The following is a 19,310-nucleotide window of genomic DNA, read 5'->3' on the forward strand; positions in this document are numbered from 1 at the left end:
GTTATCCCCGTTCCTAAATTTTCTCTAAAACGTTTTAAATCTTCTGTATGTAGTCTCTCTCTCTCTCTCTCTCTCTCTCTCTCTCTCTCTCTCTCTCTCTCTCTCTCTCTCTCTCTCTCTCTCTCTCACCTACCTTAAGCATGGCGAACATATTGTGAGCCACATTGAAGGCGTGTCTCCAGTTGTGGTAGGGAACATTTCGATAATTCCTCTTGACAGTGATCAGCCACCGGAGAAGCGTCTGAGGACGAGAAGTGATGCTGGTGAGAATATGACAAGGATAGACAATTACTGGGGTACGTGGCTTTTGGTCCGCGTTATCAGTTACTCTTCAACTTCTGAATGCTAGAGTTCTGTTCTCTCTCTCTCTCTCTCTCTCTCTCTCTCTCTCTCTCTCTCTCTCTCTCTCTCTCTCTCTCTCTCTCTCTCTCTCAATTATTGGGGTATGGGACTTTTGCTCTATATTATCAGTTAGTCTCTCCAGCTTCTAAATGCAGTTCTGTTCTCTCTCTCTCTCTCTCTCTCTCTCTCTCTCTCTCTCTCTCTCTCTCTCTCTCTCTCACCTTGTACTCGATCTTGAAGCGTGACGTCAATCGAAGCTCAGAGAACATCCTGACGGCCGCGAGGACCATCTGATCTTGAGTGAGGGAGAAATCGTCAAAGGTGAGGGAGCCCAGGTTCCACTTGCTTGAGTCCGGGATTATTTCTCTCTGGGGGCGAAAAGTGAGCGAGTGAGTGAGTGAGCGAGGGAGGGAGAGAGTGGGTGAGGGAAGGAGGGAGAGAGGGGGAGAGGAAGGGAGTCAGTGGGTGAGGGAAGGAGGGAGAGAGGGGGAGAGGAAGGGAGACAGTGGGTGAGGGAAGAAGGGAGTGAGTGAGGGAGAGAGAAAGGGAGTGAGGGAGAGGGCTGGGAGGGAGTAAACATGCAAGTAGTAGGTGTTCATGATGGAAAGATAGATTTAGATGGATAGATAGACAGAGAGATAGAATGATATGTTGTCTGATTGACTGGGTGACAGATAGATACAGACAGATAGACAGACAGGTATATAAAAAGATTGACTGATGTATCAGTTGACTAACAGTAAGAGAGAGAGAGAGAGAGAGAGAGAGCACTGAATACTTGTGCATAATTCAAGACGGTCTGTTTGTCCTGCTCTGGGCTGCAAGTTGGCTCATCTCTGCCAAGGTGACGCTCTCTCTCTCTCTCTCTCTCTCTCTCTCTCTCTCTCTCTCTCTCTCTCTCATTTACATATTCCAACTCATAGAACCGTGTTATATTATCCCTTCAGTTGCTTATCCAGTATAATATTAAAGGTGAAGTCAATCAAAGCCGTCTTATGTATTACTGTCCTGCTATTATTATTTTTATTATTATTATTATTATTATTATTACTCTTATTTTTGCTTCTTTTTCTCAAGCTAACACCAGCCTACTTTATTCAGCAGAGAGAGAGAGAGAGAGAGAGAGAGAGAGAGAGAGAGGAGTGGGGGGACTTACCTGTAACAAATGGACCTCCTCAGCAGATGCAGTGGCGTGATAGGAGAGCACCTGGAGACGAAGGTAGACATAATTAATCACAGGTATAAAGAAAGACACACAGTGGAGGACATAAATAACGCTCCACCTCTCAGTCTATCAGTTATGAAACTTTTACGTGATAATATGGAAAGTTTTGTTGGCCTACGATATCGCATCACTGGAATCCGAATCTCACCGCTCACCGTCTCACAATTTATCGTTATCGGGTGGATTAGAATTTATGTCCGTCGCTGTTCAATTTCGAGAGAAAAAAAAAAAGAAGATTCACGCCATTACGACATATAGTGAAACTGTGAGCGATGATTTTAGAAAACCAGTATTGCAGTCCGCGAATCCTAGCAGACTTTTCAGAGTGTTGTGTAGTTGTTTCATATTTGTTCTGCTATAAACGTGGATTGATTTTTCTGCCTGCCATTATAAGTAGCCAACCAACGTGAAATGGTAAGGATCAACACTCTCAGGTTCCTATGACTTGCCTTCTGCTGAATAAAATCGGCTGCAGTTAACGAAAGTGTAATACTAGAGTTGTTCCGGGTATAAGATGGCTAATTGTAAAAACACTAAATTCTCAGGTTGTTGTGCCTCACCTTCACTAAAAATAAATAAATAAATAAATCGTCTAAAATACATAAATCATCTGGCGTTGGCTGGGATAGAATGCTAGAGTTTTCCCGACAGTGAGAGGGTTAAGACTAGTTTCTGGACGATTTTCATAATTCACTACGACGATTCATTCCTGAGAGGCATTAAATGATCAGAAATCTCCAGTCGCCCTTGTGTATACTGCAAATCATAATGTGGCTAAACCTCCAACCACCCTCGTATATACTGCAAATTATAATGAGCCACATCGGGTTGGAGAGCCTAACCCACTAGATCACCAGGCTCCTACACACCCAAAGCCGTAAAGGGTTCTCGGGCTGCAATACACCATTTGGCACCTCAGTGTAGAGTCACCTAAAGAAAGCCCTTCAATGAGTAAGTGAATCGATGAAAAAAAAAAAAAGTAATAATCACAGTGAATAGGTTAATCATCTCTTGCCATAGACGCGCCTCACTCGCCTCTGAATAATGAATGAAATCCCAACGTTGACGGAGGCGACCCAGCCAAGCGAGGTAAGCTAATGTAAACAAAGGGACGTAAATAACCAGCTTAGGCAACTGAACGTAATTTGCCTCATGGATTTCCAGCTCCAGTGTGTACAGTCGTGGACAAAATTTAGCCTACAATTCCACCGCGTCTGCTTCACACTTTGAGCATGTTCGTTACTTTCCTCCCTGACGCATCATATCAAAGGTAAACATCACTGAACAGAGAAATATACCAAACCTCTCTCAGCCAAGGCAAGTGACAAGTAAAAAGAGACAAAAAATTTACTTAAAATTTTTTCTTCTACTGTAACTCCATCTTGCTGTTCTCAAGAAAAAGAATTGTCCTCACAGAAGTGAGGACAACAGGTGTGTGTGTGTGTGTGTGTGTGTGTGTGTTTAAGCTGAAGCTGGAACCCAGTGAATGTCTCCTTGTCCGGATTTAGTTGCTTGATCGGATCGTGTCACATCCAGAGAAGGGATCCAATCGCTGAAGGTCTCAGGCAATGGCTCCCAAGCTGAGGATCATGATACATATTCAGGCGGGCCATGGCGTAATCTTCGTCATCTAGAACCACCAGTGACTGATTTTCTTAATAAATTTCCTTAAGCAAGATTTGTGAAGAATCCTCTTTCTCTTATCCATGTTGTGCAGAGTATATTTAGAGGCAATGCAATATTAATTCCTGCAACATCGAAGGAACTCATATGCGAAAGACACATTCGTGAAAAGGAGTGTGACGAAGGTTTGGGTGTGAATGGAGCGCTGCACAGTTATCAGCAAATTGACTGACTGGGTTTTGAGGTCAGTCTCGCATATCTATTTCTGCAAAGTGACGATTTCCAACCTGCTGGACATGAAATAAGAACAACGCAGTTAATCAAAGACACGTACAGGATGACCTCTGCCGTGTCCTTACTGTGCGTGTCAACCACAGATACCTTAATTGGTACCAGACTACAATTTTAATCATATCAACTAGTTTTCCCCTTACCTTCTGAGTGTTTTTTATGTGCATGTACCTTGTCACTATATATTATTTCCCGAGCGTTAAAATATCACATCTAAATAATTCGAGAGACGCCATTTAGTTGTGTCTTCAAATTTATCATGTAGGTGGGGTCACAGATATTACTGTATTTTGTCCAGAGTGTCATAGATTGGAAAAGTTTGGGAACCGCTGATCTGAGGGAATCAAACCTTTGCAATGCCGACACTCCGACTGGCCTTTCACAAGAATTTTCTTTTGAAGACTATGAAAACTAAGCAAACAAGTGCATTCAGTGAGCACGTAACTTCGCCAAGGCAGCACCCGTATCCCCCCCTTCATGATTTTCAGTATCGTAACCTTGACCTTTGACCTTCCTCCCCCCCAGATGTAATCACTTGACCCTCTAATCGCTCTCAGTCATTACTCTAGACTTGGTGCAGTTAAATCTGTTTTTCCATAACGCTGCTAACAGAGACAGAGAGACAGACAGAAAAACAAAGCGAGACAAAAACATACCCTCCTTGGCGTTGGTAATAACAGAATTTTGTGAATCTCTTCCATGCCCTCCTCACCTCCCTCCCCTTCCATCCCCCCCATCCCTCCATCCCTCCCTCCCCCCTACCCCTCTAAACCCTGGCAATCATCTTAATGGCTACGTCCTTCCTGGCGCCTATCTTTACCTCCTCTTTTATTCATACCCTTTCCCTCCTCCTCTGTTATTCATTCCTTCGTACCCTTACAATACTAGCCTTTTTACCTACTATATTTTATTTTCCTTATCTCCTCGGTTATTCTTCACTCTTTCTAACTCCTTCGTTATTCCTTTCTACCTCTGCTTTATTTTTACTCTCTTTACCCTCTTTGTTATTCATTCTTTCCTGCCTCTTCTGTTGATTATTACAAAAAAACTCTTCTCCCTACCTCTGCCTCCTCCCTGTCTCTTTCCACCTCTGCCTCACCTCCTGTCTCTCTCCATCCCTGCCTCATTTTCTTGCTTGTCTCCATGCCTGCCTAATCCAGAAGCCACTTTCTGCTTGGCCATGGTCTCCCTCCCTCCTGTCTCCTTGCTTGACTCATTCAAGGGGCCATTTTCTGCCTGGTCATGGTTTTCTCCCTCCTACCTTTATGCCTCCCTCCATCTCTGCCTCACCTCCCTGGCTGCCTTCACGGTTCCCTCTACCTCCTATCAATCTGCTTCTCCCTGTGGCTCTCCTCTTGCTTCCTATCTCCATCCCTCCTGCCTACCTCCTTTCTCCACCTGCCTCCCTGTTTCCCCCTTCGTCTGCCTAACTTCCCTATCTCTCCGCCTGCCTAATTTCCCTACCTCCCCACCTGCCTTACCTCAATGGCCACTTTCTGCCTGGCCATGGCCTTCTCCAGCTCGTTGTACATGAGGGTGTTGTTGATGCCAAGGCCACAAAAGATGGTGAACGCCTGTGGAAGGAAACTCAGTCATAACACAAACCACACCATATATTTAATCTTTTTATGGCTTACTCTCTTTACTTCCCAGAAAAGACATCACTGTCAAAGTCTTCTACGTAACAAGCAGCTCTGAAAGAACAGTTTAGTTTAGTTTACTTTCAAATACTTTTAAAAATTTTATTCTGGTAGCTTCAGACGGTTTTGTGCATGCTTTATTTTTTTACTTTATTCCGCCCATATCTAGGCCGTTTTACAATACTTAAGAATTACCTTTTTGAGTGAACTACAACACGCACAAAAAAACACATTCAATACTTTCAACCCGATGACCTATTCTAATTTTATTCTTGCTATCTCACCTCCAGACAATTTCTTCCACTTTGGGGTAGAATTTTCTAACGGGAGGGGTCAGATTTCAACCTTGAGGTGGTGGAGTGATTAAATCTATAAAAAAAACGTCACTGAACTGAAAGGGTCAACTACCGCCTCTCAAACAACAATCACTACCACTCACTCAGATCCCCAAACATCTCCCCTCAGTCCTAAAAATCGATCTTGGGTCCTATTGATTTACAGTCCCCCTTCTTACCGCTTGACCACCACCTCAGTCAGATCTCCAGGCTGTTCCCCACCCCAGTCTAGAATTGATCTCTCGCCCTTTCGCCCTGCAATCCACGTCTCAACCACTTGGCCACTACTCACATCTATCACCATTATTCACCCAAATCTCCACACTCGATCTCGCGTCCTTTCGCCGTGCAGTCTATGTTGCAACCACTACCACCACTTATCAGTACTATTCACCCAAGTTCTCTGACAGTTGATCTCGCGTCCTTTCGCTCCGAGGTTCCCCTCCTTACCACTTAACCCCCGCCACTCACCTCAAAGAGCTGTTCGTCGTTCTCGTCGAAGGGCTGCCCGTTCAGTTTGTTGATGATTTTGGCCACACCTGAGGGAGAAAGAGAGGGCAGGTGAGAGGTATATCATCATCATCATCACCATCATCATCATTATTGTAGTCACCATTATTATTTGCCGAATCATCATTATCATCTTAAGCTTCAACGTTATTCATATTATCAGCATTACTGTCATTACCATCATAATCACTACCATCAGTATCACTATCGTCATTTTTACCATCATCATCACCCGGTACTAGTAGTAGTAGCAGTAGTAGTTGTAGTAGTAGTAGTAGTAGTATCGTTGTTGTTGTTGTCACAATGATAACTTCTTTGGAAATATGATGATGATGAAAATAATAATAATAATAAAAGAAGTAGTAGTAGTAGTAGCAGCAGCAACAGCAGTAATGGTAGTAACAAAAATAACACTCATAACAATAACAGCAATAAAGATGACAACGCTTCCACACCCACCAATAATCTGAAAATTCCTGTTCCTGATGGGCATAGCCAGCATGGAGCGTACGTTGCCAGAGCTGCCCTTCTCCACCTCCAAACTGTCTGCTATGTTAAGATTCTCCCCCGTTGACGCCACTTGCTCGGCTAAGTGAAGGAGATGCTTGGCTAACTCACTCGTCCCTACCTCCTTTGCGCTGCGTGAGAGAGGGAGAGAAGAGGGATGAGAGGGGGAGTAAAAAGGGGTGTTAGAGGGAGAGAAGAGGCGTAAGTGAGAGAGTGAAGTGGGGTGAGAGAGGGAGAAAAGGGAGGTGAGTGAGGAAGAGAAGAGTGGTGAAACAGGGAGAGAAGAGGGGTGAGAGAGGGAGAAAAAGGGGATGAGAGAGGAAGAGAAGAGTGGTGAGAGAGGGAGAGAAGAGAGGTGAGAGAGGGAGAGAAGAGTGGTGAGAGAGGGAGAGAAGAGGGGTGAGAGAGGGAGAGAAGAGGGGTGAGAGAGGTGGTGAAGAGGGGTGAGAGAGGGAGAAAAGAGGGGTGAGAAAGAGAGTGAAGAGGGGTGAGAGAGGGACAGAGGAGGGATGAGAGGGGGAGAGAGACAGAGAGAGATTAGAGAATGGGCAGGAAGGGGGGAAGATTAGGCTCATTAAATTTATAAAGAAAGTGCTGGCATATATAAGTAACTCAATCAAGGCGGAAATTTCATCTTGTTTCCTCCCTAACGCTAGCCAGAATGGAGTAGCGATACAGGGACAAGGTAATGGGACAGAGGAGTATGGTTAGCCCGTCCTGTGTGGTAGCGTCTTTTTATATCCATACTGTCGAGGTAGTTTATACTATTTGGGAGAGCACACATCTCGTAGTGAAAGGCTTATTGATGATTAAGCACATGTATATTATCTATCTACCTACCTACCTATCTATCTATCTATCTATCTATCTATCTGTCTATTTATCTATCTGTACATACACTGCAGCTATCGGATATAATTTGAGCTGATGGTACGTAATCCTGCTCGTCTTTATAAAATGGAAAACGAAATATTGGAACTAAAATCCTGTTAATGTTACTCACTTGTTCGTCGCCTGGCCAGACACGGGGCAGTTCAACTCGAAGATCTTGGAGAACTTGACGCTTTGTTTCTGAAAAATCAAGCTCGGATTGAGATTACTTAAACAAGAAGACACTCAGACACACACAGAGTAAGACATGTCGATAATCCTGTAAAGAAAAACGTCATAAATAAGAGAAATTAAAAGCAATACCTCAGGGGTCTCTCTTGTCTGCTGTTTACGAAAGTTCAAATCCAGTGCGAGGACAGCTTGTAGTTTATTTTGGCTCACGGTAGACGATTTTAAGTGACGTGAGAGTCCTCGGGGTGAAAGGGGGCTAACCACTTCACTCTGATGACGTACAGGGCTTTATTTATTCTTTCTACCTCCAGACGATTTTATTCAGCTTTCGGGAGACCCCAAATTAAGATTATACCCAACCCCTCAAGTTCCAAAAGTCCCTGAAGATGAAGAAAATAGTCTGGAGGAGAGAGAGAGAGAGAGAGAGAGAGAGAGAGAGAAAGAGAGAGAGAAATACGTCATCAGATCAAAGGAATTCAAATCTATCTCCATTAACCCTTTCACCCCCAGGAAGTTATTTGTATTTTAAACCTGGTTATTTTCTTTATTTAATTTGTTTTTCCTTCCTCTGCTCATCTTCTTTAAAAAATGCAGGTATTTTACTTAACTATGGAGAAGCGGTTTGCCATTCTGCATAAACAGCACACAAGAGGGTGTTAGGGTACCGTAGAGGGATATACACTGGTGAGGGAGAGGCTTTGTAAGCCCCCTAAGCCCACAAGGGTACGGGCCCCCTGACTCATGTGCAGAGGAGGGGAGTGGTGAGGTAACATGCCAGGTGTCGTGCAAGGACGTGCATTACAGAGACGTACAGTCGTGGTCAGTTGTTCATGTACACTTTATCCTTATTGTCCTGTGACTTACTGAAATTTTATTAATCTGAGTCTTGTTGTTGTTATTATTATTATTATTATTATTATCTTCATCATCATCATTACTACTACTACTACTACTACTACTACTACTACTACTACTACTACTACTACTACTACTACTATTATTATTATTATTATCGTTATTATGTTACAAACTCCGTGCATCAAGTTAAAAGTCCTTTCCATGACACTCTGCAATCCTCCTACGCTCAACAGATGGTAACACACACAGCTGTTGCCTACCGTCCATACTGAATACATGCTAGAGCTGTCTCATTCAGATGATGGCGTGTCAGTGGGTACTACGGAAGATTAGCTAAGACTCTTTTAACGAAGATTTCATTTCCCAAGCTCTTTCCCCCTCCCCCAAACCCGTAAGAGTAAGCCGATCTCGCGTCCTTTTGGTTAGCAGTCCACTTTTCATCCACTAGACCACCACCTAGGAGCTTCAGAGGTGTAAAGGAACTATTGACCACGACTGTACAGTATATATTGCATGACGGGTACCACAGGACACACACACACAGACATGCAGGCACATACAAGCCATAGGTGTTTGCAAAGCCCAGTAATATGATAAAGATAGTGTCATTCTCGGCTTCGTTGCACCTTTTTGTGAGCGACTTATTATGTTTATTACACCTTTACATGTTGTTCTGTGTTATTCATGTCACTTTATTTTCGACAGAGTTTGCATCAATAACATACAAGATACTGGGGTGTAATATGCAGAATAAATCGCTAAGGAAGAGGTGTTTCGAAATATCAACAAAGCGACCTAGAACACGACCCTGGTATAAATAATAACTGATAACTCACACCCTTAATTATGATTGCCTTAGAATTTAAACGACTTAGACTGCAAAAATAACTGTAGTGGAATTTTCAGACATATATATACGATTTATTCCCTTTCCTAAATTTAATATGGTTTTACAGGAAGAATTACACAGGGGAAGAATTTGACACGCCTTTTCCCTTGATCCTCCTACAGAAAAAAGGTTATAATCTGCACTTATTCTCGTCTGACAAGTAAGATCTATTTATGAAGCTAGAATAGGAGAGAGAGAGAGAGAGAGAGAGAGAGAGAGGGCCTCCTTATCCTTCCTGCAAATCAAAACCAGAGATACGACAGGGAATTGATCGTAGGGAATTGATCGTAAGGAATTGATCGTAGGAAATTGATCGTAGGGAATTGATCGTAGGAAATTAATCGTAAGGAACTGATCGTAGGGAATTGATCGTAGGGAATTAATCGTAGGGAAGTGATCGTAAGGAAACTGATCGTAGGGAACTGAATGTAGGAAACTGATCGTAGGAAATTGATCGTAGGGAATTGATCGTAGGGAAGTGATCGTAAGGAATTTATCTAAGGAATTGAGCGTCGGGAACTAAGCGTGAGTGAGTTTGTGTTTCCCGGGCCTGGCTAATATTCCTATCACTAGCATTCTTAACCCTTTCAATCCCATGTCTTTTTTTCGCCTCATTCATGCTTCCACCAGACGATTTATGCTCAGCTTAGAAAGAATCTGTAAGCATTAAAGGAAAGGGAATTACCTAACACCTCCAGCACACAAAACGCTCCCCTAAGCTGAATAAAATCGTCTGGAAAGGAGAATGAAATGGGAAAAAAAAAAGTCATCGGTTTGGAAGTGTTAAAATCATAGCTGACACACATAATATCTATAATAACTCACAAAATTCTATGGTAAACACACAACCTTATCCCCTTTCTCTACCGCTTTCAAAATCAGGGAGTTTCATCCTCACATCCCCCTGCGATGATGAGAGGCGAGAGAAGGGGAGAAAAAGGGAGGGAGACAAAGATGATGGAGAGGATAGGTACAAAAAATTAGAGACAAAACAGACTAATAAGAAAGGGAGGGAGGCACATAGATGATAAAGAGGGTAGAACACAAGAAATGAGAAGGAACATGGTGATATGAAAGATGGAGAGGCAGAGAGATGATAAGGAGGGTAGAGAATAAACATGGTGAAAAGAAAGTCAGAGAGATGATCAAGAGGAAGTGAAGCAAGAAATGAGAGAAGTGAAACAGTGATAAGAAAGAGAGAAAGGGGCATGAAAGCACGTGTGGCAAAGAAATGCTGAAAAAGAGAGGGAAATGAGAAAAGAGAGGAAGGAAGCACAGAAATGCTTAAGAGGGATGGACACAAACGAGACGAAAGTAATACACTGATAAGGAGAAAATAGCCAATGATGCGGAGATGAGGCATAGAGGAAGGACACTTGAGAAAGAAAGGAGACATAGAGGAAGGACACAAGAGAAAGACAGGAGACACAAAGGATGGACAGAAGACAAAGATAGGAGACACAGAGGAAGGACACAAGTTAGGGCAGGAGACACAGAGGAAGGACAAAAGACAAAGACAGGAAACACAGAGGAAGGACACAAGAGAAAGACAAGAGACACAGAGGAAGGGCACAAGAGAAAGACAGGAGACACAGAGGAAGGACACAAGAGAAAGACAAGAGACACAGAGGAAGGGCACAAGAGAAAGACAAGAGACACAGAGGAAGGACACAAGAGAAAGACAGGAGACAAAGAGATCCAAATAAGGTGTGTAATCTTTTATCACATTAATTCTCCTCACACACAAGGGCGTTTTTCATATCTGTTTCTAAAATACGGGTACTGGAGAGGGACGCCTTCACGTGGTGGCACTAATGCAACCAGGCGACTGACCGATTATACAGACTTCCTTCAACTCCCTCCCTATCCCCCGAAAGGAGAATGGTGGACTGCAGAAAGGGAATATCAGCGTGCACTCCACCGGGTTCAAGTTTAGAGATGAGTTTGGGGCCACAGCAATACTAAGATAAATAAATAAATAAATAAATCCTGTCACTAATAACTTCTTCATGATCTGTTGCACACACACACACACACACATAAAAAAAAAATCAACGCTGGATATAATGAGGTGGTTAGAACATGAAAATTGTATAGGAGATGATTTGACATTATAATATCTCCTGTACAACTGAAAAAACGCTACAAAACACACACACACACACACACACACACACACACACACACACACACACACACACACACACACACACACACACACACAGGGACAAAGGACAAGTACTTTATGATTCTGAGACGGGAAGCAGAATCAGCTCAGAGGTTGACAATATTTCCTAGGCACAGACAACATAACTTAGCTCCATGTTCCTGATGATGACGATAATGATGATAATGGTGATGATGATGATGATGATGATGATGATGAGCAGCAGCAGCAGCAGCGAGAGAAAAATGAATAACACTCTTAATTATACGGAAATGGAAATATGTGACACGCTTGGTAGAGCTGGAAAAATAATGTATGGTACACTTGGTTATAGCACAAAGCTGGAAAAAAATATTGCTTAGACTTGGAAAAATGTGGCACAGAACTGGAAAAATGTGGCACAGACCTGGAAAAATGTGGCACAGACCTGGAAAAATGTGGCACAGTCTTCAAAAAATGTGACACTATGTTGTGATAGTGAAACAGAAAATTGACACCTCTAGCTATGGTATAAAACTGGAAAATATGACACACATGTAATATAGAGCAAAAAAAAAAAAAATGTGGCACTCTCAATTGTAATGTAAAAATTAACACTATAACTCTGAACTATAGAAGCGGAAAAATGACACACTTATAGAGCTGGAAAAATATAGCGCCTTTCATTGTTATATAGAAAAATATAACACTCCAAACTATACTATAGAAGTGGTATAATATGACACGCCAAGTTATAATACAAAGCTGAATAATTATAAAACACTTTAGGCCGTATTACTGTTGCTGAGATCTGGAAGGTGTGGAGCAGTGACCAGTTTTTGGCGATAATTTTAAAGGCACGTGATGATGATGGAACTTGTCTGAAATTTTATGTATCGTTGCAGACTACACCCTGCAAAGTGGGATGCAGGCTAATCACATCCAATAATAACAGGTGTTCCATAAATGACCGTCAGTAATTAGGGATCTGCTCTCACCTTTGCAATTTCGGCTTTGCAATACGACCCTTCTAGTCGGTTTGTTTTCACCTGACAGAGCTGAGCCATTTCCACAACTGCACTAGTGAGGTGGACTTGCATGAATTTCACTTAATTTTAGCTCTGAGGGAGGAATGAGTCTTCTTGGTTATTAGTCAAATCAGCCTTCCATATCTAACAACACTATGCCATATACTGAGCTGAAAAGGGTACGGGATGTTTGTCAGGTTAGAACAAACGCACTATAGTTACAATGTAATTTTGGAAAAAGTAAAAAAATCAACAGCTTAGTAAAAAAGGCAGCAAAAAACAGCATGAGCGCAAAATATTCAAGTAGCGAACAGTGGTAGACGGTCACACAAACGAGAAAAGCTCATTCTATAAAACGCTTGGCATTAACTACGATGAGATTGATAACGGAGGAAGCACAAGAGGCGGGCTTTATCCCTTTCACTACGATGACGGATTTTTTGTTATAATTCACTCCTGCTCCCTACAGTCAGTTTTGTTCAGTTGAGGGAGATCTTTAGCAGCGAAGAGAGTTACTGTAGGCTATCTCTCACTCCCTTTGTTTCAAGAGTCTAGCCTGCGGTGAATAATTAGGTTGTGTTATAATAAGCATCAAATGAAAAATGCATCATCGGACTGAAAGGGGTAAGAAGCTGGAAGGAGGGGTGTGTCTGGAAGGAGGTGGCGGCCTGGATGGTTCAGACGCATGATGGGTTGTACTTCTCTTCTTTTGTTTTGGTGTCAGTTACATTTACCTCTTATAATAGGCGAAACCACTAACAGATAAAAGGCGCTCATGGAAAGTAACTGCTAATGGCGTTCCTCAGTGCTGATACGACTAAGCTGCCGTGCTGGAGGGACTCCTTCAAGCGGTGGCACTTATATAGTCCTGCGGCTCCACTTTCCGGGAATACATACCGTACGTGGCTCAGTTCACTTCCCGTCCGCCAAAACAAGGTGGATGGATTGCTGGAGAGAGGCATTTTGGGCCACCAATCCACCAGGTTCGAGTCCAGATAAACTTTGAACCACAATTACAACAACTACAAAGATTATGCAGCCAATAAATAAACAGTTACATTAGAGCTGACTTTCACCCATCAGTAATTAATCACGATATGCTTAGCCCTTTAGGACGTAGCAGCTTCACTAGTTTATGTGCTTAATGCCGAACGATTTACTTTAGCTTAGGAAATAACCGTATTCTAAAGTGTCAGATATTTACATGTAGAGCTTAGATTATACTTTAAAGAATTATTAGACAAGGTGTGTGTGTGTGTGTGTGTGTGTGTGTGTGTGTGTGTGTGTGTGTGTGTGTGTGTGTGTGTTTTCTTCCAGGCCGCCCCCTTCCCCCATCCCACCCTCCCCCAGACATCACACATCAAGGTGGCTCTTTGGTCACCTTGCCTGTACAGGGGACCTCACGGGGCGATGTCTCGGGCTTCCTCTCTTCCCCCTCCTCATCTCCTCCGCCCGGTCTTCCATCTCCTGCTGCTCGCTTGGCGTCCTCCAGGCCATTTCTTTGGTTCTCCGCTGTTCGCTTGTTTCCCGTTGTCCTCTGTTCTTTACCGTTGCATAAGACGCTCCAGGATTCTTCCGACTTCCTTTTATTCTGTTGGTCGTCTGCCTGTTTTTTCACGCCCATGGATTTGCCTTCTGTTGATAGCTTCCTCTCGTCTTCATAATGTATCTGGTCGTTCCCTATCCTCTCCTCTCCTAAGCTCTTCTCTCCTGTTGTCTCTGTTTGATCATAAATCTCCCTCGATTCATCTCTGTAGCCTTCCCAGAACAGTTCCTTTTCTATGGCCTTCAGTTCCTCCTTTAGCTCGTCTGTCCTCCTCTCTATTGTAGTGTTTTTGCATTCGTCATCAGCGGTATCTTCTTTTGTAACTCCCTCGTTGTTTTTTAGGTCCTTCAGTTTTCCATTAGCTTTTCTATGCAACATCCTTTCTCCCTTCTTCCTCACCATCTCCTTCATGTCTCTCACGGCCTCCACTACACCCAAAATCACTCCACTTTCCTCCACCTTACTCCCACCTCCATCTGGCACTTTCTCTGGCACTTTCTTTGGCACTATGGTGATTGTGGACGGCGATGACGCTATGGGGGAGACCACTGCTATGTTCTGCTTTGCCTCAGGACACTTCACTATGCTTCCCGTAGTTCTGTAGCTGCCTGCTCGAGCACCTTGGAAGCCCTTCACCACCCTCCCCCCACTGTCTCTCCTCACACTCCCTACTCTTCTCTCCTTTCCTCCTCTGTATCCTCCTCCTCCTCCTATTTTGAAAACGTACTCCTCCTCCTGTTAGTGCATTAATACATTTCTTTAAAACAAGTAAAAAAAAGTTGTACATTCATGAAGCTCTATCACTATTCTCTGAAATGCAAGAAAAATCACCTTTGTATTTGTATCAGCATCCGTCCAGATTAGGTCCACATCAGCAATGGACCTTCTGCTTGGAGGGAGAGTGCTAATCAAAAGTAACTATGCCCCATGCTGGCTGATAATCACAAGGAAAACGAGAAAGCGAAATTTCCTCGTGAATGTTAGCGTCCTCTAGTCTGAACTTATAGACACACAAATAGTTTACTCTTGTGCTAGGTGTTTTGTCTGAAATGCACTACTGTATATTACATGCATCGATATGGTACGATAGCAGTTTTTAGTATTTAACATATCTGTGGTGAAGTGTTGGGGTGAATTTCTTAAGCTATTTCACCACCTCTAAGGCACTCAACTCTGTCGATATGATGACGATCTTAAATTTCATTCCTAAGACCACCAGGCAACTTTTTTCGACACAAGGGATAAGGGAATTTTAATCGGACCTCTTCATCGCTAGAGGTCCATCTAAACGTAATTTCATTCGTCTGGTGGTAGCAAGAATGAAATGTAAAAAAGCGTCATTGTAGCTTCCTCAGTGCACACAAACTACACGTCTCAGTAACTCAGTAAGTTTCACTCCAAATCACTCTCATCTTGCTTCACCCTGCCTCACTACACCTCATTTAACTTCACCCTGCCTCACACAAGCTAAACCTCCATCGCTCAGCCACACTCTGCTTCACTCTACCACACCCTACCTCACTCCACCTCACCCTACCTCACGTATACTCGAGACTAACAAGGTGCCACGAGGAGGGTTAGGTGGCACTCTACGGGACCAGGGCGTGTGTGCCATCTCTCATTATGTGCTTGGTAAGTGTGGTGTGCTGTGGAAAGGGTGTGGTGGGGATGTGGTAGGGGAAATGTGATGGTGTGGTGTGGTGTGGTGTGGTGTGGTGTGGTGTGGTGTGGTGTGGTGTGGTGTGGTGTAGTGTGGTGGGGATGTGGTGAGGGCATGATATGGGAGTGATGTGGTGGGTGGGTGTGGTGTGGTGTGGTGGGGATGTGGGGATATGGGTGTGTGATGGGGTGTGGTTGTATGGCTTTGTGTTGCTTGTTCGAAGTGTTTTAGGGTGCGGTGGGGATGTGGTGGTATGTTAGTTGTGTGGTGGTGGTGTATGGGTGTGTGTGTGTGTTAATGGTACTGAGTTGGTGATGGTGATGGTAATGATACTATGATAATGCTGAGGTGGTGGGGTGGTGGTGAGGATAGTCTGATGGTGTAGTGGTGGTGTGGCGATGGCGTGTGGGGATATGATGATGTTGGTGTAATGGTCTGGTGATGCTATGAATATGGTGATGGTAGCAGTAGTGGTAGTAGTGTGGTAGTGGTGTTAATATTAGTGTTGCCTCTAGTGGTGGCAGTAATGGTAGTGACAGTAGCAGAAGTGGTAGCAATGATGATAGTAGTCGTAGCAGTAGTAGTCATGTTACTGGTGGTGGTGGTAGTAGTAGTAGTAGTAGTAGTAGTAGTAGTAGTGGTGGTAGCAATGATGGTAGTAATGTTGATGGTGATAGTTTAAGGCCTGGCGCTGGTAGAGGAGTGAACTATCTAAAAATTCCCGTATTATGAGCTGTAGGGAGGGGGTTGAAAAGGAGGAGAGTGGAAGATTGGAAGGAAAGGGGGTTGCAGAGGAGGGATAGGGTTGAGAGGGAGGGGCTTGAAAAAGAGGAAGGAAGGGAGTTGCAGATAAGTAATGCAAGGGAGGGAGTTGCAAGGGAAGGGGTTGCAAGAGAGGGGGCTGAAAGGAGGGGTTGCAAGGGAGAGAGTTTAGAGGAAAAGGTTGCAGGGGACGGAATGGGGGTTGCAGTGGAAAGGGATTGCAAGGGAGAGGGGGTAGGAGTGAGGGAATAGGGTTGCAGTGGGGCGTGAACCGTGCATATGACCCGTGCAACACTTACGCAAGGGGTATAGATATAGGGGATGGTGTAGGGGAGGGGGAGGGAGGGGTCCACGCCCCCCCCTACACACCATAAATCAATCTACACTACTAGGATCTTCCAACACAGGCGCACAGGCATTAACCCCTTCACTGCGATGATGTATTTATTATTATTGTTATTATTATTATTATTATTATTATTATTATTATTATTATTATTCATTGCTATTTCCAGGTGATTTTATTCTGCTTATGATGGGGTTTTTCATTTATTAAGGGTTACGTGCATCTTAAATCGTCCTTCATTGCTAGAGATCTTTCCAAATTTCAATAATAATCTAGTAACATCAAGAATAAAAACGAATTACGTCACCGAGCGAAAAAAAAAAATCTGCCACCACAAATAAAAATGTACAGTTCCACAAATTATCATGTCCACCAAACTTATAGGTATTTTCTAGGCTATTTTCTGAACTGCCTCTACTGACTGACTGTGTATAAGTGATGAGAGAGACTGACATTTTTTTTTTCTCAGTATTTTCCTAGCCATAGTAGTTTTCCAGATGGCACAAGGAACTTCGTAGGTCCTCTTCCTCAGCGATTTATTTTTGTTTTCATATATTATTATCCTTGTTACTGACTCGTTCCATATTTCTTCCTGGCATCGACAAAAACTCCAACGGCACCATGTTAAGGGGGAAGTGGTGTGTAGGAAATAAATCGCTGAGGAAAAGGGGTTACGAAATCTGTACCACCTCGCAATGCGTCCTCCTGTTACTTTAACCCCTTCAGTGCGGTGACGTATTTTTTTATTTCATTCATGCTACTTTCAGACGATTTTATTCAGCTTAGGGAGAGAAATGGAGGCTCTTTCTAACCCCGTCACGACAAAAGGGTCTCTTAAAATCTTGGGAAGATCGTCTGGAGGTAACAAGACTCAAAATAAGTATGGTGTCTTGGGGCTGAAGGGGTTAAATTTAGGTATAGGGTTAAGGGGAACACTTTGATTACTGAAGACCTGAATTAAATTGGAAGATTATGCCATTTAAAACAATTATTATCCCTATTAAAACCGTGTCTCAGCAATGATGCCCTATTTTTCTTTATTTACTCCTGCGATAATTAGACGAGTTAATGCAAAATAGGGAAGACCTCTCTTAGTGAAGGGACTATGAAGATTCGATTTATTCCTTCACTATAATGAAAAATGAAGTCTTTGAATAATATTACCTTTAGACGATATTATTAATCTTATGGGAGCTCTCTCGTAGTGAAGGGGTTGCAGATATTTCCACTATACAGCACTTATCATACAATTTATCATTCCATTTATCATACCCCAGCAATATGCCATACGATATAAAAGTATCTGGCAGTCAGGAAACACAGACACCTCCCTCCATCTTGAAGCTGTCCATATAAATAATAAAGTACTTCCCTCAATCCCTCAACCAACCTGCCCTGCCTCTTACTTCCCTTGTCCCCACCCGTCTCCTCCTACCTCTTCCTGCTCCCACTCACCCTGCCTCACCCTGTCTTGCCTCACCGTCTCTTGCCTCACCCTGTCCTCCTTCCTAACATGCTCTGTCTCACTGTCTCCTAGTTCCCATCCTCCCTACCTCACCCTGCCCTGACTCCCACTCTGCTATAACAGATACCTTCTTGTTCTCTGCCTTCTACCTTCATCTCCCTCTTGCCTTTCACCCTCCCTGCCTCCCTCTCTTCTGTCTCCCACTCTCCCTGCCTAACCCTGTCCTTCTGTCCTGCCTCACCATATCCTACCTCTCACCTTTCCCTGTCTCACCCTGTCCTTCCAACTACCTTCTCTGCCTCAGCCTGCTTCTTCCCCCCTCCCCCTGTATCACCTTAGTATGCCTCCCCACTTGCCCTACCTCACCTGTCCTACCAGCCACCCCCTCTGCCTCACCTTGCCCTGCCTCCCCCCTCCCTACCGCACTCTGTAAAGTGTCCCAACTTGCCCTGTCCCACCCTGCCCTGCCTTCCATCCTGCCCTGCCAGATCTTTGCCCGTTCCCTGCCTTTTACCCTCCCCTCCCTCTCTCTACCTCTCATCTTCCCTGTCTCACCCTGCCCTGCCTCCAGTTCTTCCCTGTCTCAACCATCCTTGCCTAACCCTATCCTGCCTCCCCCTTCTCGCCGTGCCTAAGCCCTGCCTGACCTCGCTGCCGTCCTCGAGCAACATGACAGCAGCTCTCTCGCACTTCAGCAACCTCTGCGCCCTCTGCAGAGTCTTAAGCACCACGTTCTCCAGTGATGTCTGCTCCTCAAATAAGTCGTGCACCACCTCGAGCAGACTCTGTGGGGTAGGAGGGTGGTTTAATAGTGGTGCTGCGCTGTGGTATGATGGTGTGGTGGTGTGGCTGTGTGGTGTGATACTGTAGTCTAGTGTGGTGGTGGGGTAGTGTTGTCTAGTGTTGTGGTGTGGTGTGACGATGTGGTGGTGTGGTGTGGTGATACAATGGTGTGGTAGTGTGATGTGTTGATGAGATGTGGAGGTATGATAGTGTAGTGGCAGTGTGACTTGGGACTGTGGCGTAATGGGGTGGTGTGGTGTGGCGTTTTACAATACAGCTAACAACAGTAATA

General features: G+C 43.9%; 1 protein-coding gene across 1 annotated transcript in view; it reads right to left on the reverse strand.

The window, feature by feature from the left end:
* Positions 1 to 19,310, reverse strand: part of LOC145409272 (uncharacterized) — a 104,320-nt gene that overhangs the window by 62,795 nt on the left and 22,215 nt on the right. The window contains exons 10-17 of the mRNA XM_080279752.1: positions 18,883 to 19,020; positions 7,477 to 7,544; positions 6,426 to 6,604; positions 5,928 to 5,995; positions 4,963 to 5,055; positions 1,499 to 1,549; positions 564 to 710; positions 134 to 241 (exon numbers count right to left, since the gene is read on the reverse strand). Of these exons, the coding sequence (XP_080135878.1) occupies positions 134 to 241; positions 564 to 710; positions 1,499 to 1,549; positions 4,963 to 5,055; positions 5,928 to 5,995; positions 6,426 to 6,604; positions 7,477 to 7,544; positions 18,883 to 19,020 (852 nt within the window). The remainder of the gene's footprint in view (positions 1 to 133; positions 242 to 563; positions 711 to 1,498; positions 1,550 to 4,962; positions 5,056 to 5,927; positions 5,996 to 6,425; positions 6,605 to 7,476; positions 7,545 to 18,882; positions 19,021 to 19,310) is intronic.

Source organism: Coenobita brevimanus, chromosome 80 (genome assembly GCF_032717465.1).
Source record: "Coenobita brevimanus isolate Jiangsu-jjx chromosome 80, ASM3271746v2, whole genome shotgun sequence".
Taxonomy (NCBI): Eukaryota; Metazoa; Arthropoda; class Malacostraca; order Decapoda; family Coenobitidae; genus Coenobita; species Coenobita brevimanus.